We start from the raw sequence: 21,968 nt of genomic DNA, 5'->3' as shown, positions 1-21,968 counted from the left end.
TTATTTTTATTATTGATTAAATAATATACGTATAAAATGCATTCTCCTATTATTTACAATATTTCAGCGGATTGTCTAACTAACTTTGAAACTTTTTTCTTAAATTGAGGGTAGTTTTCACGGTATTCTTTCTAATGATAGAACATGTTGTTAGTCTATAATACTAGATACATGTTATAGCATTACTACTTTACAGCTGCCTCTATATTTGCTGGCGATTCATCATTGGGACTTGATAACATAGATATAACTGATAATAAAATGGTTTCTACTGTATGAACAGGAGACCAACGTTCACTTGCTTGTTCATAACCATATTTATCGTCACCAGGAGGATGCTATAAAATAGATGTATAGAACTATTGTAAGGATATACATATATTTATATATATATATATGTGTGTGTGTATAATGAAACTAGTTTATATTTACCAGAATAGATATGCATACTGTGCCATCTGGATAGACTATATACATATACATATATTAATACAAGTGTTTGTATATAAAGTATGTTGTTCTTTACTATACCATTTGGATGATACATTTCAGTTGTAAATACCATTTTAGGTGGCTCAATAGGATAGGTCTAACGAAAAGAAAAAAAATGAAGGTATAAGTAACAATAATGATAATAGTGTATTCTATATTACTTTAGGGAATGAAAGACGAGCTTTAAAGAATCCACCTTCACTAAAATAATATGTTAATTTATGATATACATATATTAAACTTTTATACATACTATAATGTATCTTGTGAACCTATTATAAGGATTTCCCACTATTTTTAAAAAAAAATTGAAAAAAAAATTATAACCAACAGAAATAATTTAATTTTTTTTTTTTATTTTACCTCATAAATATTATCATCCACAAGTCCTGCAGAAAAACCTTCAACCGGATTCTTTTGAAGATCTAATTTTGACAGATTTGACAGATCAGAAAATATTAAAATCAATTGAATAAGAAAAAATATATAATTTTTAAAATTTTGAATTTAAATGTAAAAGGAAAAAAAATAAATAAATAAATTTATTCATGTGTATTTCATTTGAACATTTCATTTTTTTTTTTTTTTTTTTAGTTACCCTTTAATTGTCTTTGAAGTAAAAGTGCACTTGGCTCTGTTTGACTCATGAATAAATGATTTTGTGTATAAAATAAAAAAAAAAAAATGGGGGTGATAAAAATAAACTGCGAAATAATAATAAAAAAAAAGAAAAAAATGATAAAAAAAATTTACATGTAACCCTAATGGCTGTTATAGTAGTACATAGTATCGGATATTTTTTTAACCGGATAATAATGATCCAATCAGTTTGGTGTGGATGAATACTTTGTTATGTACGTTTGTTATTTGACAAATAAACACTAGTTTATACATTTATGTTTATAAGACATTGCTGTAAACGCTTGTATTCAACAAAAGGTTTGAATTAAACAGAAAATAAAATTTACATGAATATGAAATTCATTTTTTTTTCTTTTTATTTCCTTAGTCCCTGTAGATGAGCAATGCTTGGTAAAAATGGACAGACATTGCAAATAAAAATAATTTTATAGTAAACATTAAATAAATTTTTAGCCTTTGAAACCTACTTGGTCCATCAAATTATTATTTCAATCAAAAGAAGAAACTATATCTGATGACCAATTTAAACATCTTTTATCTCTTGCAAGACTTAATATTCAAGATAAAGAACGACAGTTAAGACTAAAACAAGAGATAAGCCAACTTGGTCAATTAACAGCAAGTATTAAATACTGGAATGAAATCGATGGCGAGCCATTAACTCATATTTGGAAACAAGATCTATGTCAACCACTTCGAGATGATGATCAAATAGAAATCAACGATGAAATACGTGGAAGGGATTTATTCCCTTTTGCTAAAAAGAAAAGTGGACATTTTTATATTGTTCCAGGGTCCAGTATTTCATCAACAGAATAACAATGCTTATGTAATATTCTATAAAATATTTATTTATTTACTGTTTTGTGCAAGAGGAGAAGTGCCAACATTTCTCTTTTCATCTAAATCCTTTTTAGTTTGTTCTTCAATAGCTCTGATATCGTCAATAGTTAAGCCAAACCATTTATCAGTCCAACAGAAAAGTTGTCTATAAATAAAGCAAAATTAGATTAGTAAATGTTTACTATTATGTGTATTATTTTGTCTTTTACCTGTGGAATATAGTAAATAAGTGATGAATAGTCTTGGCAATAAATGATTCGGTTCTGCTTTGAATTCCAAACCATTTAAATTCAATATATACAAGCTTATAACATGTCATTACAGGATCTACTTTCTTTTGCCAGTCAGGATCTGTTAATGGACCACGGCCAGTCTTTTCAGAATGATAAAGTTTAGGGTCTTCTTCTGGCTTATACTCCTTGGGATCAATTTTATCATGAGCGATATCAATGATAATAACATTACGCTTCTTAAGATCTTCTTTACTAATATTTAATGCGTTTTCCAATTCACCACGAGAACCGTCAACATGAAGTGTTTCATAAACAATTGAGAAATTATCTTTCATATAACCATTCTAATTTTAAAAAGTCAATATGAAGGAAGATTACTATTATTATTTTATTTTTTTATTTTTTTATTTTTTATATTTTTTTTTTATTTTTTTTACCTTTAAAACTAAATAGAATTACCAAGAAAAAAAAAAAAAAAAAAAAAAAGTGTTAATTAAACATATTAATATTCGTATTAAAATCCCGAGCTTTTCGTCATTTTATCCAGAAGATGATAATGATACTTTTTTTTTTTTCTACACTTATTCTCTTCTAAAAAAAAAATATCACATAGCACACATCAATAAGATCCTAATAAAACTTACCAGTTTTACAATAAGGATAAGCATTCCAAGCCTAAATAGATATGTGAGTTAGTTTTAAGTATTAAACACTGTATATTCTATCTTTACCTCTTCGTAAAGATCAAGAGCGCCTGCAGGGGCAACTGCACGAACCCAAGCGGGAACACGAGATGCCAAGCGATAAATTTTATGAGTGTATTGACCCTTTTCATCCCCTTTTTCATAAGGTTCATTCTTTAATACTTCAACACCTTCACCACCACCTGTCGTATTCTTTGAAGCCATAGCAGTAGCGTATAATTGAGCTATCATGTTCAAATAAAATAAAAGAAAATAAAATAAATAAAATTCTTTTATATCTAATAATAATAATAATAATTCGTTACCAATTTTATACTCTGCTTCAGTACAGTTATTAATAACACGATATTCGTTAATGATCATGGTATATGATGATGATGATGTTGATGATAAAGATGAACAGAAAAAAAAAAAAAAAAAAAAAATAAAAGAAAAGAAAATAAAAAATATTCTATTAAAATTATTGAAAAGAAAAAAATGTTTTTTTTTTTTTTTTTAGCGAGCAGAGTTGTTAAGTTTTAACCGTATCTACCAAACAACTTGTTGAAAAAAAAAAAAGAAAAGTCTGATTTTTAAATTTTATAAAAAAAAAAATCTTTCTTATTTTTTTTCGGTCGAAAAAAAGGTACATAACAACGTATTGATATTTACACATGATGCATGCATCTTTATTACTCTGTTATACTACTGTTATCATGAATGACTGTAATTATGTCTTCAGTTTTCATTACTTCTTCTTTTTCTTGGTTATCAACTGCTGTCATCTCTTCCTGTTCTTTTTCTTTTTCTCGGTTATCAACTGTTGAGGTCTCTTTCTGTTCTTCTTCTTTAGGCTGAATCTCAGTAATCAAGACTTTCTTATCTTCTAATACTAAAATATCAGAAGGTTGTTCTTCTTGTTTAAGCCAAATATAAAAAATAGGATATTCAATGATTTGTTCTCCTTTAAGTACATCTTTAAATGTCAAGTGTAACATATCTGTCACATTCACAAAATGACCTCGCGGTGCCTTTTCCTTTTTTAACGCAATCATGAATTGTTCTATGCCAGCATCCACAAATTCTCTAAGTTGATGTCGGATAATTCCATAAGCACTTTTACCAAAAGGTTTTTCTGATAATAATAAATTTTCAAAAAAGGCATAAAAGGGCTTATTATTTGGAAACCTTGAAAAAAAAAAAAAGATGATATGGCAGAATGAGTAAACGATGGGTGCTAATATGTATTATATATACTTACGAATGCTCCAAGTAACGTTCTTTTTTGTTATTTTTATAAAAATTAACTTCAAGTGTCCAAAAGATCTGTTTTAAACTAAAGAATAAAGTACAATGTTAACATAATTCTCTCATTGACTCGACATCTTGATTTAAAAGATGTTATTATCATACTTACTTTTTACTATAATTACTCTGGTTTAATTTATTTCGACTCATACCCATGGGTAGAGCAGAATAACGGATTCCTAATTCATTGGCTACAGTATATAATATTTTGGCTCTCGCTTGTGCACCTCTATTCTTTAATTCCTTTACTGTATTCACTCTTTCCCTTGTAAAATTATCAGTTTGTCTTGCAACATCTTCCAAATATGTATAATCTAAGATTAACAAAAATAACATTTAAAGTAAGCATTATTTTTATTTCTTATTTTTTTTATCCATGTTTATCATTACCACTCATCATATGAGCTTCACTATATGCTTGTATGGGTACATAGGCTGTCTTATCTCTAATTCCAGAGCAAGAGCTTTCTTTTTTATGCTTTTTGACACACTTTAAACAACAGGTATGAGTTAGACATCGTGGACAGGTATAGATCCAATTTTTGGATTGGCAGATTTGACATAATTTAGCTTTTTGAATTTCCTCTTCATTTGGCACATGATCATTGAATGAATGATCGGGTATCATAGTAATACCAGACTCTTCGATCGCTGGTTCCATGTTTTCTGTAGGTATCGTTGTGTCCTTAATTAAACTAGACATTGATTATTTGAAAATTATATATATAAAAAAAAAGGGCGATCTATGAATAATTGTTTTTTTTTTTTTTTTTTTTTTTTTTTTTTTGGACCGAGATATTTCTCCTTTTAAAGTCAGACAATTTTCTTTTGTAGACAAATAGATAAATACAAACTGAGGGGGGGGGTTTAATGCTTATATCTTTATAAGTAAAGACTGAAGAAAGAAACTTTTACTGTAAATACATATATGTCTGCAAAATAAAGACTTTGTAGGAAATGTTCATCTGGTTATCGTTGTGTTTATCTTTATTTTTCTCAAATTTTTTTACTTTTTTTTTTTCTTTTTTAGGGGAAACTACTAGGAAGTGTATGCATATATAGGATGATGATAAATAGATACATTCATTGGATTAAGTGACAAGAACCCTTCATAGGACCTACATCAATAGCAAATTGGTAAAAGAGAGGGACCCAAGAATAGTCCAATATAATAGTAACCAAGCTAGTAGTGTAGTAATAGTGTAAAAAAGAGGTAAAAGAAGCAGAAACGAAAACAGCATACTCTTTTTTATTTTTACTTCCTCGAAAAAAAAACAAAAGATTGATAGTATGATTGTATTCTATGTTAAATTTTACTATTAATTACATGAATAAAAAGAGAGAAAGAGAGAGATGCTTTATTACTATATCACGCACGAATCTTTTTTAATAAACTCCTTTGGAATAACCTTAGAGTAAATACACATATACTAATATAACACTCTTATTTTTAACTGGAATAATTATAAGGTGATTCCTGAGTATTTCTTACTTGAGGGTATAGTAGATGAGGAATATCGTTCTTTTTCAAGAGAGGAAGAGAGGGAAAGGAAGAGTAGCTGCTAACTAATGCATTTATTTTTATTGACAGACATTACTTTTTATGTAATAGATCAGGTTTATATACACGAGGAGTAAATAAAGACTATACCAAGAAACAAAAAGAAAGTGGAAGTATCCTTATATATAAGGACATTTGTTTAAAAGAAACTCCTCTTCTTTTATTATTGCTTTTTATTCCTATGACGATGCTTTTGAGTGATATAAAATAATAAAATTACTTGAAACTACTTCTCGTCATTGTGATGATCTATACAAGGGTATGATGGGGGGTGTTTTTTTTTTCGATAGATCTAATAAGTAATGTAAATCGAAATTATTATTGTTAATAGTAGAATGTATTCTATTCTATTATTTTTTGTGTTTTTGTTTAATACAGAAAAGTTCCTTTTTAATACATTTTAATTATGAATGAAGCTAATGATATACCTATCATTCATGAAGAGAATATTCAAGCTATATCAACAACAGTAGATTCAATATTAACAAATGATGACAAAAAGGAGCATGCCACACCTTCTTATGAAGAGATAGTAGAGACATCTTCTATCATTGTAACAACAGAAAATACAAATCATAAAAAGTGGAATAGATGGAAGAACTATTTATTAGGCGATGTATATGCTTTAGATGATCCATATCACTTCTCCTCAAGTAAAAGGAATTTTATTATCTTGTTAGTTGCATTGGGTGGTATTGCTGGACCTATGAGTTCCATGATGTACATGCCTTCCATTTTGGTTATTGCTAAAGATTTAGAAACAAGTATGTCTGCTGTCAATGGTTCAATATCTGCATTTGTTGTGTTTATGGGTTTATCTGTAAGCAAAAGATTGTATACTATGTGACATAATAATTTCATTTTATTCATTATTCTACTAATAGCCATTGTTTTGGGCTATTCTTAGTGATAACTATGGTAGAAAACGAATGTATCTATTTAGTGGTATCATTACTGTCATAAGCTCTATCTTAAGTGCTATCTCTATCAACATTAGTATGCTTATTGTATTTCGAGCTTTACAATCATTTGGATCCACTGCAGGACTCACGTTAGGTACTGGTGTGATAGCTGATACTATTCCTATTAAAACTAGAGGAAGAGCCTATGGTATATTTTACACGTGAGTTAAATTCTACTTTGTATCTCTAATTAAATATCTATTCTAATTTTATTTGTTCATTTTCTTTACATCTATTTATATATGAATGTATATATAATAGTGGACCTTTACTTGGCCCCGTCATTGGTAACTATACATATGTCTATTTATTTAACTTTTTTTTCTCTCTCTCTCTCTCTCTCTCTCTCTCTCTCTTTAATTTTTTTTTTATGTTACGTATTAGGACCTACTGTAGGCGGTATATATTATATGAATGTCTTTTTATTACAACAAGTAATCAAAAAGATAGAATTAATTTTTATTTTTTTTTTTTTTTTAGGCTTTCTTTGCCAATATTTAGGTTGGAGATCGACGTTTTATTTTACAGCCATTTTATGTGGTGCTCTTCTGATAATGACAATCGTATTCTTACCAGAGACATTAAGAAAACAACGACAACAACAACAAACAAGTTCAATAGATGCTTATTATATAGACAACAGTAAGCAATCATCAACAACCCGTACTACTCTACAAACGCCATCCTTTTGGAGTATTCTTCGTACCAGTTTCACACCTATGCTTATTATGTTGCATGATCCCAATACGAATATCTTAATTCTCTTTACTGGTATTATCTTTGGAAGTTTTTATTTTTTGGTTGGTATAAAATTAGATTTAGATAGACTCCTCTTCATTTCAATTATGTTAATAATATAATAGAATCCAACAATTACCGAGACATTTAAGAATAGATATGATTATAATGAATGGCAAACAGGACTTTGCTATCTTCCCTTAGGGGCTGGTCTGATGATAGGATCAATAGCGAGTGGACATTATTCAGATTACCTTTTAAAACGATTATCAAAAGAACAACAAAAGAAGAAGGTCATTCTTGAAAAGAGACTATTAGCTTGTCTTCCCTCTTTTCTATTTATGCCAGCTGGTTATTTAATCTATGGATGGAGTAGTAATAGTACTACTACTACTACTAATCAAAGGCATTTTGAAGTCTATGTTCCACTTGTTGGATTATTTCTTTGTAAGTCTTACTATTCTAACTTTTACACACGCACACGCACACGCGCACATATATATATATATGTATATAAATATATGTATATAAATATATAATATATATATGTATGTTATATAGATGCATTAGGTCAAATGTGGAGCATCACACCTGCTCAAGTATATCTGGTTGATTCTAAACCAGGTCACATATATACCAAAATATAAATATATACATATATGTATGAATATATATATATATTAATGCTAATATGTATATATATATATGTATGTATGTATATTATTATTATTTAGGTTATTCTGCAACTGCAGTAGGAGTGAATAGTTGTATTCGATGTCTTATTGGAGCCATGACTGCCCTCTTTTCTAACACAGTAGTAAATAAATTAGGGAATGGTATCATGTTCACTATTTTAGCTGTTTTAGGATGTTTGAATAGTATGTGTATCCTGATTTGTTATAAATATGGTGCAAGATGGAGAAGAAAGTTTGAAGAAAAGTATTATATCTCTTGATTCTGCTTCTGCTGAACCTTATATGGTGCTGTAGTAAAGATAATAAAATTATTTGTCCTACTCTTACGCTCCATACACGTGTGTGTGGGGGGGGACTATATATCGAAAGAAGACCAATCAAATTATTTTTATATGCGGTTAAATATTAGTTACTTTTTTTAGACATTTCTCTCTTTATTTTTATTTTTTTCCTTGTTAATCTCACAAAAAATAAAAATAAATAAATAAAAAATGTTTAACAATAATAAAAAGACACCTTATGAAATATTAGGCGTCGGACGATATTCTACACAAAAGGAAATTCGGAATCGATATCTTCAACTTTGTAAAATTTATCATCCAGATATAAATAAGAATAGTAAAGTTGATTTTACGGAAATAACAGTTGCATACAACATGCTGACAAAACAGCATACAAATAACTACTATCAACATCGACCTTCTGCTTATTCTTCTCATACAACAATCATAGATACAAAATTATGGACACGACGATCTTATCTTGCTGGCTTTGGTATTGTTGTCTTTACTTTACTTTATTTACAAAGCCAAAATGAACATAGTCAAAAGAATCCATCATCACAACTACTACTCCCCTATGAAATCTTACATAATAAAAATCAAGAAAATCATACTGCAACTCCATGGCAAAAAGAGGGGGCAAGTTTTCGAGAATGGCGAAAGAAATAATAACAAAAGATGCGTTTCATTTTTATTTATTTATTTATTTATTTGAGGGAGAAGAGGGAAAGTGAGTGAGTGAGTGAGTGAGTGAAGTGGGGGGAAAGAGGAAAAGTAAAAAAAAAAATAAAAAAAATAAAAAGCAAAAAAGGTCACGATGGTTGTAATTTATTTTATATTTAGAGAACATGAAAAATAAAAAGCAACTAGAATCATGTTTTGTCCTTTTTTTTTTTTTTTTTTTTTTTTTTTTTTTTTTTTTTTTTTTTTTTTTTTCTTTTTTATAATAATTATTAAATAAAATTTTATTTATTTTATTTTATTTTATTTTATTTTTTTTTTCATTTTTTTTTATTTTAACCATGTTATCAACTTCAAAGCCTGTCGCTATTCCAAGTCAGACAGAAAATGAAACCATTTCTTACCGAGAAATAATTAAACAACTAGCGGCACAAATAACAACAAAGCCCTATGGAGATATACCTCCGCCTATGTTTAAAAAAAAGAAACGGACTAAAAAAGAAAAAGTGACTGATTCGAGAAAGGTGATGAGAAGAATGTCACATGTTGAAGACTGGATTGTAGTTGACAGTAAAGAGTCATTACCTGATGAAGAAGAATTGGTAGATAAAAAAAAGTTACAATAGGTATACACTTGGCTAAAAATTTATGTTAGGTACAATCACCTATTAGAAATTTTTTATTTGGAGATTTTCTTACTGAAGTGTTACCACTACATATGCCACCTCCTTCTTTAAGTAAAATAGAAGATAAAAAACCAAGCCATGAAGTGATATTATCTTTGGAATTATTACAAGAATATGATGATGACGAAGAAGAGGAAGAAGAAGAAGAGAAAGAGTATGAAAAGATGATAAAGGGGAAAGTATCCAGTCCAAAATTAAGAGAGACTTATTTAAAACATAAAAACTCATTAAGAAGACATTCCATATCCTCTTTTAATTTAAAAAAGACACCATCTATTACCACTGCTTCTTATGCAATATCTTCTTCACCACCCCAACTGTCAAATACTGACTCTGAATTATGGAAAGCTACATTAGTTAAATTAAAACAATCTTTATCTAACACTACCAAGAAGAAGAAATTAATACCAATGCCTATACCACCTAAAAGACCTACTCATGGTTTATCACAAAAGAAAAGAAGATCAGAAGCTACCACTCAGCCAAGATTTAATCCAGACACGAATACATATACACGAGACACAAGGTCGAATCCAGATCATCTAAGAATGATATCAGCAGAACTTAATATGATGAGAGCAAGAAAATTATTAAGTCCATTAAAACCAAGAGGTTTCTTACCAAGAAGAAAAGATATTTTTATACGTGGAGAAAATAGAAAGATGTCTCGATTAATGCACGAAATAATCATTACCTAATAATTAAAATGATTGGTCAGCTATATAACGCGACAAAAAACAAAAAAAAAAAAAAAAAAAAAAAAAAAAAAAAAAAGAGGGAGTCTAAACAATAATAAGCAAACAACAAAGAAGCTCTCTTTCTCTCTCTCTCTCTCTCTCTCTTTTTTTTTTTTTCCTTTATATATACATACATATATATATAACACGTCTTAAATTCTTCTTTTTATCTCTCTTTTGCTCTTTTTTTTTTCTTTTAAACATATACATATACATATATAGATAAATAGATATATTATAGATATATTTATATCTATATAATGTTACCTAATCCAACCATTAATAAACGTTTCAATCAACATCATGCTAGAAATAAAAATAATAAAAATAACAATAATAATGATTTGAAATCACTTCGTAATCAATTCAAGAAAGCTATATTACCTTTAAAAGAATTATTTCCTGAATGGAGTCAAGATGATTTATTATTTGTTATGGATGAATGTCAAGGTGACTTGGACTTAGCTATTACTCGAATTACAGAAGGTTTTTAAATATACTTGCATTAATTACATGTATATATAGACATTTTTAAAAAAAAGAACTAAATATTATCTATTTATTTATTTTTTTTCTATTAGGCTATGCAAATCAATGGGGACAAGTTAAATCAAAGAAACCAAAACCTCAATCACAACCACAACCACCTAATAAAAAGATGAATAATAACAAAGAAAAAGGTAAAATAAACGAGTAGACGATATAATAAAAGTAATTTAACCCTTTCTTGTCAAAGATTCTTCGAATACTCGTTACAATAAAAAAACAAAAAGTAGTGGAAAGAATTATAAATTTAAAAAGCAACGTAAAGAAGAGAAAAAGATGAAAGAACCAACAAGTGCTCCAGAAGAAGAGCAAAAGCCTTCTTGGGCAAGTATTCTTCGTGGACCATCTAAACCTGAAGAATCGACTACTGAAAAAGAACATGAACAACCATCCGATGTAACTCCAATTACAAAAGAAGTAACAAAAATAGAAGAGTTAAATGAGTGTGAAGATTTGGAAAATAAAAAAGTACAACAAGAGGAAAATGATGATGACGATGATAATAAAGAAGAGGAAGATGAAAAAGAAGAGGAACAAAAGGAGGAAATAGAAGAAAAACAAATTAATGAAAAAGCACAAGAGACGATTAATGATGAATCTAATCCAACTATTACATCAACAGTAACAGCAACAATTAGAATACAACCAATAAGAAGATTAAATCAAACAGAAGCAGTTGTATTACCAAATAATCAGCAACCTACTTCACTTGCAGAATCAGTTAATGTTCAGTTTGGTACATTAAATTTAAATGATAGTGATGATGAAAATGAAAAAGCTGTAAAAGAAACTGAAATTGTCAACGTGACTAAAAAGAAAGAAGAACCTATTTTAAAAGAAGAAAAAGAAGAAAAAGACCAAAAAAAGGAGACAAAAGCAATACAACAGAATAATAAGCCACTTCCTCCACAACCAATCAACTATCAACCACAGCATGTAGTGAACCCTTATGCCTCTTATTCATATAACACTAATAACAATAATGAATATACAGACATGCAAAGAATAGTAAGTAAAACTTCCTTTACACTACTAGTATTAAAATATTAAATAAATATATAAATAGGCTGTTACGACTGCATATTATGATCCCACTTTATATAGTCAGTCACCTTCTATTATACATGATAATAATAAATATAACATGGAAACTATGATGCATCATCATCATCATCATCACCATCATACTCCTCCTCCTCCTTTACCTCCTCAACAACATAATGATGCTTCTTACTTTTCAAATTATTTTAATGCAATGCAACAATATCAACAATACATTCAAATGTATAATCCGTATCAACCTATTCCAGTGAATAAACCTGTGTATCATCATCATCATCCTACTGCTTCTTCTTCTACTACTACTACACCCGCCCCAATGTACAATCCTAATTATATTGATAAACCACCTCAGTCACAACAACCCAATGAAATTATGTACAATAATAATAAGGAACATCCTAATATGTATCAACAACAGCCTTACCCTATGCCACCACCACAACAACAACCTTATTATCCACAACAATACTATCCACAACAAGAGCAGCAGCAAAGACAACCTTATTGGCATTAATTTTTTTTTATAATAAATTGTACATATACAAATATATACACATTTATATACTACATATATCATTATATATAATAATAGACTAGTATGTAACATGACTATTTATAGCAACCATTAATTTAGAGTAGCCCTATTTTCTTCTTCTTCTTCTTCTTCTTCTACTACTACTACTACTACTACTACTATTTCTTCTCCTTTTCCTTATATTATTAATAATATGGTTCTTCTTCTTTTATCATTATGGGGGCCATTATTAATTTCATTAATAGCTAGTATGTCTCAGGCTTTTGGTATATCAATACAAAGAAAATCACATCTTGTTCATAGACCATCTTTATGGATATTGGGGTTCTTAATTTATACCATTTCGAATCTAATTGGATCAACATTTACCATTGGTTATTTACCTATCGTTATATTAGCACCTATAGGAGCTATTGGCTTAGTATTCAATGCTATCTTTGCTAAATGGATATTAGGTGATTCATTTACAAAGAAGACTTTATCGGGTAAATAGTCATTATTATGATTTCCCCCTCGTCGTCACAATTTATTTATCTAATGATTTATTTATTTAGGTACAGGATTAATTGTTGTAGGAGCAGGATTCATAGCTGGATTTGGAACAATATCAGAACCAAATCATTCATTAAAAGATTTAATTACACTTTATAAAAGACCTTCTTTTATTATCTACTTTTCATTGCTAGAAATAAGTATTTGTATTGGCTTGATTTGTACACATGTTATGGAATATTTAATGAAGAAAAGAAACTATCAACAAGGTCCAGCAGAAAAGATGTGGCTTGGAATAAGGTACTGGATTGAATGGGATGATTTCAATTATTAACCCCTTTTTTTTTTTTTCAAAGTTATGGTTTATTAGGGGCTAATATTAGTAGTCAAGCTATGTTATTTGCTAAAAGTGGATTAGAATTGTTATTATTGACTATTTTTCATCATGAAAATCAATTTATTTATCCTTTGACTTGGTTTATTGTCTTTGCATTAATCGTGACAGCTTTATTACAGGTAAATCATATTACATAATAAATAGATAATTAAATAAAATTTGTAAAAAAGTAGCTATATTACTTGAATAAAGGCGTTCAACTGTGTGATACGATGATATTGGTGCCCTTGAACTTTTGTTCATTCAACATATCATGTTTGTTTAATGGATTAGTTTATTATAATCAATGGGATAAATTATGTTGGTGGCAAGTGATGATTGTTCTGTTGGGTATTATGTTGCTTGTCTATGGTGTCTTGATGATTTCTAATATAAATCAATATTCTTTGCTGGTTATTAAAGAAGATAGCAAGCCATTATTATCATTAAATAAGAAAGGTGTATCTTATACTGTAAATAATGATGAAGAAGAACAATGATTATTTTCTTTTTAAATTAAAGAATGATTTTTTATCATGAATGGATGATTTTTCAAGTAATCTTTTCTTTACTACAGTAGAAGAAGAAGAAGGAGGAGGATTTGGTAAGGCTCTTTTCAATACAGGAGTGCTTGACATGATAACATTCTCTTTGAAACTATCCATTGAATCATCTTTGATTTCATCCTAATAAGTAAAATTACAATAAAATCAAAATAATGGACATGATTTTTAGTTCACCTTGAATTTGACTAATTCATCTTCACTATCAAAGCATAACCATGATGAAAAGTCTTTCATATGTTCTTGCTCTATCTTTTTATTTGTTGTATAATTTAGATCTCTGACCGTCATCGGGCTTTGCTTCAAGACTGCAAACTCTGGTAATGACATGTCTCTTTCTTTTTCTTCTTCTTCCTGTGCTATTAAATAGAGGGGTAACTCTTCTTTATAACAGTCAATAGCATCAGCACGACCTTTCTCTACTGCTTTAAACTCATTATCGCTTGTACATAGATCATAATTAATAAGTGAATCAAATGATTTCCTCTCCTCTGAGAACCATGTCTTCACTTCACTCTTCGTCATCTCCTGGGCCCTCTTTAGATATCTTTTTATCAATTCAATAAATGACTCATCATAGCTTGCATCTGAAGGTGGTTCTGCAAGAGGGGGTGATGTATCTATGATTATGTCTTCATCATCATCATCATCAGCAGCAGCTTCTTCTTCAAATAAATAACATCCATCAAAAGAATCAAGTATCATTGACTTTTCTTCTTCTTCTTCTTCTTGGCTTGACATTTTTATTTTATTATTAAAATTTATAAATGTATATAGATATAGATAGATGTATTTATATCTAAATATTTAAAAAAAAAAAAAATGAAAGAAAAAGAATAAAGATATATGACAACAATAATAATAATATATTTTATATTAGATAGGATTTTTTTTTTTATCGTCTAGGTCTAGGTTTAACTACAAAAGGATTGGGTGATTTCCTTGTCTTGCCACCCTTTGCTAATACACCCCAGGGGGATTGTGGATGTTTATTACCCTTTGATTTACCTCTACCACCACCATGAGGATGATCTGTTGCATTCATGGCTACACCACGTACTGTAGGTCGAATACCCAACCATCTTAATCGACCTGCTTTACCCATCATTTCATGCTGATGATCAGGATTACTAACTGCTCCAATAGTAGCGCAGGCATCAACAGGTACTAAACGAACTTCACCGCTTGATAAACGTACCTGGGCATATCCTGTTTCACCGGTTTGAATTAATTGAGCATATGTACCAGCTGCTCTCGCCATGATACCAGGTCCATTTCGTTTTAACCCCACATTATGAATAATGGTACCTACTGGAATCATCTTGAGAGGCATACAATTACCAACATCAATAGCAACTGTACGTGTAATACCTCTCTTTTCTTCTTCTTCTTCTTCTTTTCCTTTTTTGCTTTTTTCTACAGAACGATACGATCTTACTTTATCACCTGCCTTTAATCCCTGTGGGGCAACAATATAACTTAATTTAGCAGTCGTATCATGACGCAACAGGGCGATCCAGGCCGTACGTCCGGGGTCATATTCAAGTCGCATCACCGTCTGTACTCCATTCTCTTGACGATGCCAATCCAAGATACGAATTCTTCGCTTATGTCCTCCACCACGATGACGAACGGTGATACGTCCATGACTATTGCGTCCTCCTGAACTTCTCTTTTCCATCGTCAAGCGACGTACGGCTTTACCCTTGTAGAGATGATCACGAGGAACTCGTTTTAACCAACGTTTACCAGCTGTCGTTGGTTTCTTCGTTTTGAATTGACTAGACGGTGTAGCCGACGACTTGATGTCCGTTATCGCATTCCCTTGTGTATTGAACCCGGTAATAAAACTAGGCGTCCTTTCAGTTGTATATCTTCTTCCCTTTAATGGACTGAAACGTGTAATAACGGAAGTCAGCGTCTGTGTCGATTGTACTGGTTTTAATGGTATTCGTAATCTTGATTGTTGTGCTGCAATTTGTATAACTCGTCCTAATCGAAACATATATATATATATTTTTTTTTAAAAAATAATAAGAGAAGAGAAAATTTTATTTTATTTTATTTTATTTTTTTTTATTTTTTTTTTTTTCTTCTTCTCCACTATTATTTCAAGGACAGGCCCCTAATTCTTAATTAATAAATGGTAGAGTGTGTACATAGTAAATAAGCTAGGGTGGCCGGGGTGGGGTGGGGGGTGAGAGGGAGAGAGGGAGAGAGGGAGAGAGAGAGACTGACTGAGGAAATACCAAAAGAAAGAGAAACATGATGTGAAATGTCAAATGTTTCAGACTCAGTTAGAAATTTCCTAAAAAAAAACACACACACACACACACATTAAAAACAGAATACAATAATATTATTATCATATGATAATATGATCACATAGTAATAATAGAATCATGGGAGACGGTGAAGAAGTGATACATGTTCATATTTATGGTTAGGTGGTGTATGTATGCTTATTTATTATTATTATATACATAAATTATTAGTTTCTAATAGAGTGTATGAAAATATTTACAATATAATACAAGTCCTTTTACTATCATTCAGGCGTAAAAGGTGGAATAGGTAAAGGAAGATCAAGCACTGCTAATAATGTCCTTTTCATCTCCACTGGTGAAATAGGTTTACCAATACAACCATTCTATATTCCCAAAAAAAAAAAAAAAAAAAAAAAAAAAAAAAGAGGAGTGAGTGAGATAATTCTTTTGGTATAATAATAATAAAAAAAAATAACGCATACCATGCCACTTTCAGTATAAGTGTGTCGCCATGATGGTGAATCATTTGTGGTTACTGCAACAATGGGGGCTTTACGATTTCGAGGTAAAATATCAAACTCAATAGAAGATCGGATATGAAGCGTAGTCTCTATTCCATTCATGATAGGCATATCGATGTCCATCAAGATAAGATCAAAGGGTCTGCATTTGAGTACCTCAAGTGCCTTGACACCACTTTTAACGAGTTCAACTTGATTAATGATATCTGAAAGATGAATACTCAACAATTTAGATAGAATCTGCAAGTTGATAGGATTATCATCTACGATTAGAACGTGTATTCTGGGGAAACAAAGTGTATGGGGTGGGGTACTGAACCTTCGTTTATTTAGTGATAACATTCTTTTATTGCTATTATCATTAGATGACGGTAATGGCGTTGTGGAAGAGGCAGATAATCTTTTACTATTTAGCTGAGATAGGATAGGTGGCGAAGGCAAGGAGGTCGATAGCTGTGCCATACTGAATAAATCCCGGTTATCCATAGGAATCTCTGTTTCTTTTTCTTCTTCGGGTGTAAAGATAGATGAAGGATAAAGAATGCAAGTTGGTCGAGAAGGTGATTTTCCAGAATCATGAATATATAAAGCATTCGCTGAGCCATTATTGGCTGTTGATGTATTAAGTGTCATATCACTTGACCTTGACACTGGCTTTTTGTTTTTTTGATATGTAAAGTAATCCATTCAATTAGCAATAAAATGGAGATAAAAAGAGAATGAAAAATGAAAAAATAAAATAAAATAAAATAAAAAATAGAAAATTAACTGATGCTTGACTTTTTTTGTTTTACAAATGCAACACAGGCAAAAAAAAAAATGTATGTATCATCGGAAAAAAAAAAACTTCTTTTTTGGGGGGAAAGACAATAAATTAGATAATATAATTGGTTTATGTAAAATAATAACTTTATTTAATTTGTAAAAAAGAAAATTTCTTTCCTTTTATGTGACATAAAATAAGGAACCAACCAAATTTAGTGTATTCGTTTATAAATACAATACAAAAACGATAAAAAAGGGAAAAATAAAAAGGTATCAATAATTTATTGTCATGATCAAAATACATTAAACATAGCAACAATAAATCAAAAATGTACCTTATTTCTCTTAGAAAACTTAATTATGTCAAAAACACTGGTGAATAAATAAGTGTATTATTTATATTGCTTTAGAATAAACTATAGAATAACCAATCTATTCTCAACTTGCAAACTTAGAGTCATATGCTGATATAAAATAAGTTTATTTTACTTTATTTTATTTTATTTATATAATGTTTAATATACTTGGCTTATACCATTTTATTAATCGCAGCCATTCTTAATAGATTATGTATGTTGATAAGAAACAGGCTCCAGTCTAGTTTTATAATAAATTATAATATTGGATTTGTTTTTTTTTCTTGTAATAAACAAGTTAGTAACACGTTTACATTAATCATAATCATAATGAAAAATAATCAACAGAGATGATTATAATAGTTGTTACATGTATAATAGTACTTTAGTATCATTGATAAAGTAGTAACAGTTATCTGAGACAAAATGATCAAACGTTTTCAATATCCTTTTTCGAAATGTGATGAATTTATATATAATACTTATTTATTTATTTATTTATTTTTCAAAAAAAAAAAAAACAAGCCATAAATTTCAACGTTGTTATGAATAATATGCGCCATTTATTTTATAGTAGTGCAGCCTTCTTTGAAAAGAATGCCTCCCCCTTTCTTTTTTTTTTTTTCTTTAAAAAAAAATACAACTTTAGAACACAATTATGAATAATAAAATAGATAGAATAGCAGTAGTTGGAACGATTTATATTGTTTTTATTTATGGTCTAGAATATGCGTTTAATATAAAAGGACAACAGCATTATTTGTCAGTCTATTTTGTTGTAAAAACCTGTTTGTTTCCCAGCTAATTATCATTATTATAATAATTACAGGTAATTATGTAATAATATTTACGCGGTTAAATTTTTTTTTTCTTTCTTTCTTTCTTTCTTTTGAACAACAACTCTTCTAACATTACATAATCATTCATTTTAAATTTAATGATAAAGTATTTGATAATTTAATGAAAAAGTTTGTAATGAAAAGACTACACTGATAAATAAATAGAATGATGATTTAAAAGGAGACTTTGCAAAAGTAATAATAATAATAATACTATTAGAGAGATTATTGGCTACTTTTTGATGAATATGTATTAGTTAATATACATAAAAGGGTCTACTAATAAAATAGTAATTTAAATATGATACTGATTGATTGTATATTAAATGTTTATATTGTTGATAGCTGTATTTACACGAAAAAGAACATATTTTTAGATGTCAGTTGTTAGAATAATTCGATAGCACTAAGGCTTTATCCTATCATTTACTATGAAACATTTACTTTTTTTTCCTTTTCATCATTCTATTGTTATAAATGTGTGTCTTCGAGAAGACAGATCACTACTTTATAATATTTATTTTATTCTTATGACTCACAATAGCATCATTGTAATATTACAGTAAAAAAAAAATTCAGTCATGATAAAATGTCATAAATGTCATTTCCACTTTCATTTTTTTATAATAGAATATTTAGCTACAAAATCATATATGTATATAAATAAAAGAGGAATAGTTCTAGTTAGAAAGAAAAGTATTTTACTAAAAAATAGAAAAAAAAATAAAATAAAATTATAAATATTAAATATTAAAAAAAAAAATAAAATAAAATAAAATAAAAAAAAACCCTAAAAATAGACAAATGTGGCTATTTTATAATTTTAAAGTCAGAGATGTTACTGCGTGATTACTTCACTCAACAACTTTCTCTAGTAATTGATAGAGCATCAAATAACTCGATACTATTCTATGTCTTCTCAACACACGCTTATCTTAACTCACATTTGCATAAAATCATTGTAATGTGTTTGCCAAGCAAAAATAAATAAATAAAAAATAAAGCATAGTCGATCGACGTAATCACTATGGTGAATATGCGGTATGTTGTCATTGTTTATTTTGCCCTAATTTGGAAAAAATTAATGCTACTCAGAAATATAGTAGTATCCTAGGGATATTATAAATCATTACTGTCCCCCTTTTTTTTTTGTTAATCATAGGTAAAAAAAAAAAAAAAATTACTATAAATATTTTACATACAGTATTTAAAATGAGTGTATAATTACAACCTATCTATTATCCTTTATATGGAAAGAAATAAAGGACAAGCATATATATATATGTGTGTATGTATGTATGTACGAATGTATATGAATAGAAATGTATTTTTTTTAAAAAAAAAAAAAAAAAAAAAAAAAAAAAGCCTTGATAACTCCTATTTGTTTTGATTTTCAGTTATATAGTTAAATCATAACAAACATGTTTCAGTCTTTAGTGCTTTTTGTGCCTGAAAAAAAAAAAAAAAAAAGAAAGGGGGAAAATAATTACAGGATACTCTTGATATTATCTGTATGTTTTGTTGACATTTTCCAAACCGGATTCTCTTTTCTTTTACATAAGCTGACATTATAATTTTTTACTAAACCTGTCGTAATAAAATGTGAAGAGTCGTCAATAGTGAGATTAACAGGGTCCAAAAAAAAAAAAGAAAAGATTTATTTCTAAAATTAAGTATAGAACAGGAATTAAAGCATACCATGCAACATAACTTCAATACTGTCTTTAGCACCTTGATTTATTATATATATAAATATATATAAATATATGTGTGTATATATTAATAAAGAAGTAAATTACTTTTTTCTTTTTCTTTTATTTTTTCATCTTCAATATCACTCCTTTTTTTTTAAAAAATAAATTAATAAAAATAAAAAAAAAAAACTTTATCAAACTCAGTTAAAAATGAAGTCTAATAAACTTGCATTATGCACTACCATCGCTGCCTTATGCGCTTCTATGGCTTTAGTCACCTCATTTCCTTTGAAAGAAGAAGAAACAACAAAGACATCTTCTGTAGATTTTTATCCTTTGGGTTTAACCTCTTCTTATGTCGAAACAGCAGACTCTATTCATGAATCTAACACGGATGATAGCAACAGTACTTTGCATCTTATAAGAAGACACGACAGCGACCACAACGACAACCATCATTCTAAAAAGGACAAGGATAATTCCATTATTGAGAATAACACAAATACTACCACTGCCGATCACTCAGCTTCTCCTTTTAGTGACCTTCATTCCAAACATAAACATAAACATCATTCCAAACATGAATCCTCTTCTCATCATCATCATGAAGCAACGAAAAAGCATAAACACTCGAAAAAGTCAAAGGAATCCGAAAAGCACTCCAAGAAGGACTCCAAAAAGAAGTCTAAAAAGTCAAAGAAATCCAAAAAGTCAAAGAAATCCAAGAGTACAAAGGAAGGTGGTCTCAAGAAATGTTACAAGAGAGCTCTCTTAACACAATACTGGATACCCAAGGAAGGTGATGAAGATATGTTGAACGATGGCAAAATTGTAAAGTTGACCGGTCCAAAGACAAAAGAATTAAAGACTACTTCTGGTGAAGTCATTGCCAAAGTATCCAAGATAACTTATGAGGTACGATAATAGATCATTTATATGCATATACATTATATATTTATCTCTATTATACATCTATAGAAATTTCAAATGGAAGGTACAGGCTTACTTGAAAATGGTGTTATGGTCAATTTGAATAAAGGACGTCATACATTTATGGTGATTGATCGAAAGAAGGATAGTTATGGCTTAGGCAGTAAAGGTGATCCTTTAATTCCCTGGGTCAGTGTAGCTTCAAATGATATCAAATATGGTACCAAACTCTACATTAAGGAATTAGATGGTGTCACTTTACCGGATGGCAAAGTTCATAACGGCTGTGTACGTGTCGATGATAAAGGTTGGAGCTTTGGTGATTGTCAACTTGATTTCTTTGTGTTACAATTTACTGCTTATCAATCATTAGATAAATATTTACCCAAGAGAGTCACTGTGACAACGCAAGAATGTACCATCTTGAACTATGTGACAGAAAGTGTAAAAGAATGGGCTGTTTTAAATAATTAGAATTTT

The 21,968-nt window shown here is 29.2% G+C and overlaps 13 protein-coding genes across 13 annotated transcripts; 7 read left to right on the top strand and 6 right to left on the bottom strand.

Annotated features, from left to right (window-relative positions):
- Positions 1-53: 53 nt before the first annotated feature.
- Positions 54-1,139, bottom strand: BX663DRAFT_529507 (ubiquitin-conjugating enzyme/RWD-like protein; the record flags this gene model as incomplete). Its single annotated transcript, XM_051530249.1, has 8 exons — positions 54-131; positions 195-338; positions 433-467; positions 532-589; positions 654-693; positions 746-783; positions 856-917; positions 1,091-1,139. The coding sequence occupies 8 exons, from the start codon at positions 1,137-1,139 to the stop codon at positions 54-56; spliced, it is 504 nt and encodes a 167-aa protein (XP_051386008.1).
- A 191-nt stretch (positions 1,140-1,330) lies between these two features.
- Positions 1,331-2,075, top strand: BX663DRAFT_498526 (uncharacterized protein). The gene is made up of 3 exons (XM_051526058.1): positions 1,331-1,431; positions 1,502-1,524; positions 1,588-2,075. Exons 1-3 carry the CDS (start codon positions 1,389-1,391, stop codon positions 1,951-1,953), a joined length of 432 nt encoding a protein of 143 aa, XP_051386007.1. The 5' UTR covers positions 1,331-1,388; the 3' UTR covers positions 1,954-2,075.
- On the bottom strand, positions 1,987-3,328 carry BX663DRAFT_558593 (uncharacterized protein; the record flags this gene model as incomplete). Its single annotated transcript, XM_051531814.1, has 6 exons — positions 3,220-3,328; positions 2,942-3,138; positions 2,855-2,885; positions 2,648-2,655; positions 2,187-2,554; positions 1,987-2,122 (listed from the first exon to the last, which is right to left on the bottom strand). The coding sequence occupies exons 1-6, from the start codon at positions 3,275-3,277 to the stop codon at positions 1,987-1,989; spliced, it is 798 nt and encodes a 265-aa protein (XP_051386006.1). The 5' UTR covers positions 3,278-3,328.
- Positions 3,329-3,585: 257 nt separating this feature from the next.
- BX663DRAFT_428499 (uncharacterized protein) lies at positions 3,586-4,537 on the bottom strand (the record flags this gene model as incomplete). Its single annotated transcript, XM_051522686.1, has 2 exons — positions 3,586-4,081; positions 4,311-4,537. 2 exons carry the CDS (start codon positions 4,535-4,537, stop codon positions 3,586-3,588), a joined length of 723 nt encoding a protein of 240 aa, XP_051386005.1.
- Positions 4,538-6,168: 1,631 nt separating this feature from the next.
- BX663DRAFT_428220 (major facilitator superfamily domain-containing protein) lies at positions 6,169-8,417 on the top strand (the record flags this gene model as incomplete). The annotated part of the gene is made up of 8 exons (XM_051522670.1): positions 6,169-6,582; positions 6,647-6,885; positions 6,986-7,011; positions 7,109-7,123; positions 7,205-7,524; positions 7,588-7,909; positions 8,024-8,086; positions 8,197-8,417. The coding sequence occupies 8 exons, from the start codon at positions 6,169-6,171 to the stop codon at positions 8,415-8,417; spliced, it is 1,620 nt and encodes a 539-aa protein (XP_051386004.1).
- Positions 8,418-8,622: 205 nt separating this feature from the next.
- On the top strand, positions 8,623-9,150 carry BX663DRAFT_498520 (DnaJ domain-containing protein). The gene has a single exon (XM_051526057.1). The coding sequence runs from the start codon at positions 8,649-8,651 to the stop codon at positions 9,105-9,107; it is 459 nt and encodes a 152-aa protein (XP_051386003.1). The 5' UTR covers positions 8,623-8,648; the 3' UTR covers positions 9,108-9,150.
- Positions 9,151-9,409: 259 nt separating this feature from the next.
- On the top strand, positions 9,410-10,579 carry BX663DRAFT_498518 (uncharacterized protein). The gene is made up of 2 exons (XM_051526056.1): positions 9,410-9,721; positions 9,775-10,579. Exons 1-2 carry the CDS (start codon positions 9,461-9,463, stop codon positions 10,501-10,503), a joined length of 990 nt encoding a protein of 329 aa, XP_051386002.1. The 5' UTR covers positions 9,410-9,460; the 3' UTR covers positions 10,504-10,579.
- A 67-nt stretch (positions 10,580-10,646) lies between these two features.
- On the top strand, positions 10,647-11,297 carry BX663DRAFT_498517 (uncharacterized protein). The gene is made up of 2 exons (XM_051526055.1): positions 10,647-11,028; positions 11,124-11,297. Exons 1-2 carry the CDS (start codon positions 10,803-10,805, stop codon positions 11,237-11,239), a joined length of 342 nt encoding a protein of 113 aa, XP_051386001.1. The 5' UTR covers positions 10,647-10,802; the 3' UTR covers positions 11,240-11,297.
- Positions 11,298-12,935: 1,638 nt separating this feature from the next.
- On the top strand, positions 12,936-14,053 carry BX663DRAFT_428387 (magnesium transporter; the record flags this gene model as incomplete). Its single annotated transcript, XM_051522679.1, has 4 exons — positions 12,936-13,170; positions 13,240-13,477; positions 13,534-13,693; positions 13,748-14,053. 4 exons carry the CDS (start codon positions 12,936-12,938, stop codon positions 14,051-14,053), a joined length of 939 nt encoding a protein of 312 aa, XP_051386000.1.
- On the bottom strand, positions 14,054-14,857 carry BX663DRAFT_549135 (uncharacterized protein; the record flags this gene model as incomplete). Its single annotated transcript, XM_051531126.1, has 2 exons — positions 14,054-14,239; positions 14,294-14,857. 2 exons carry the CDS (start codon positions 14,855-14,857, stop codon positions 14,054-14,056), a joined length of 750 nt encoding a protein of 249 aa, XP_051385999.1.
- BX663DRAFT_498510 (translation protein SH3-like domain-containing protein) lies at positions 14,726-15,492 on the bottom strand. Its single transcript, XM_051526054.1, has one exon. The coding sequence runs from the start codon at positions 15,447-15,449 to the stop codon at positions 15,012-15,014; it is 438 nt and encodes a 145-aa protein (XP_051385998.1). The 5' UTR covers positions 15,450-15,492; the 3' UTR covers positions 14,726-15,011.
- A 688-nt stretch (positions 15,493-16,180) lies between these two features.
- On the bottom strand, positions 16,181-17,629 carry BX663DRAFT_498507 (CheY-like superfamily). Its single transcript, XM_051526053.1, has 2 exons — positions 16,866-17,629; positions 16,181-16,766 (listed from the first exon to the last, which is right to left on the bottom strand). The coding sequence occupies exons 1-2, from the start codon at positions 17,589-17,591 to the stop codon at positions 16,665-16,667; spliced, it is 828 nt and encodes a 275-aa protein (XP_051385997.1). The 5' UTR covers positions 17,592-17,629; the 3' UTR covers positions 16,181-16,664.
- Positions 17,630-20,822: 3,193 nt separating this feature from the next.
- On the top strand, positions 20,823-21,962 carry BX663DRAFT_428306 (uncharacterized protein; the record flags this gene model as incomplete). Its single annotated transcript, XM_051522674.1, has 2 exons — positions 20,823-21,473; positions 21,537-21,962. 2 exons carry the CDS (start codon positions 20,823-20,825, stop codon positions 21,960-21,962), a joined length of 1,077 nt encoding a protein of 358 aa, XP_051385996.1.
- Between the last annotated feature and the right edge of the window lie 6 nt (positions 21,963-21,968).

The sequence above is a fragment of the Cokeromyces recurvatus genome (genome assembly GCF_025118155.1).
Source record: "Cokeromyces recurvatus strain NRRL 2243 chromosome Unknown BX663scaffold_4, whole genome shotgun sequence".
Lineage (NCBI taxonomy): Eukaryota > Fungi > Mucoromycota > Mucoromycetes > Mucorales > Mucoraceae > Cokeromyces > Cokeromyces recurvatus.
This window is presented reverse-complemented; position numbering and strand designations above follow the sequence as displayed.

Coding starts and splice junctions, on each gene's coding strand:
- BX663DRAFT_498526 (XM_051526058.1), top strand. CDS start 1,389: ATGTTTATAAGACATTGCTGTAAACGCTTGTATTCAACAAAAG. Junction 1,432..1,501: donor ACGCTTGTATTCAACAAAAG/GTTTGAATTAAA, acceptor TTATTTCCTTAG/TCCCTGTAGATGAGCAATGC. Junction 1,525..1,587: donor CTGTAGATGAGCAATGCTTG/GTAAAAATGGAC, acceptor ATAAATTTTTAG/CCTTTGAAACCTACTTGGTC.
- BX663DRAFT_498517 (XM_051526055.1), top strand. CDS start 10,803: ATGTTACCTAATCCAACCATTAATAAACGTTTCAATCAACATCATGCT. Junction 11,029..11,123: donor TATTACTCGAATTACAGAAG/GTTTTTAAATAT, acceptor TTTTTCTATTAG/GCTATGCAAATCAATGGGGA.
- BX663DRAFT_498520 (XM_051526057.1), top strand. CDS start 8,649: ATGTTTAACAATAATAAAAAGACACCTTATGAAATATTAGGCGTCGGA.
- BX663DRAFT_498510 (XM_051526054.1), bottom strand. CDS start 15,449: ATGCCTCTCAAGATGATTCCAGTAGGTACCATTATTCATAATGTGGGG.
- BX663DRAFT_498507 (XM_051526053.1), bottom strand. CDS start 17,591: ATGGATTACTTTACATATCAAAAAAACAAAAAGCCAGTGTCAAGGTCA. Junction 16,767..16,865: donor CTTATACTGAAAGTGGCATG/GTATGCGTTATT, acceptor TTGGGAATATAG/AATGGTTGTATTGGTAAACC.
- BX663DRAFT_498518 (XM_051526056.1), top strand. CDS start 9,461: ATGTTATCAACTTCAAAGCCTGTCGCTATTCCAAGTCAGACAGAAAAT. Junction 9,722..9,774: donor TACCTGATGAAGAAGAATTG/GTAGATAAAAAA, acceptor AATTTATGTTAG/GTACAATCACCTATTAGAAA.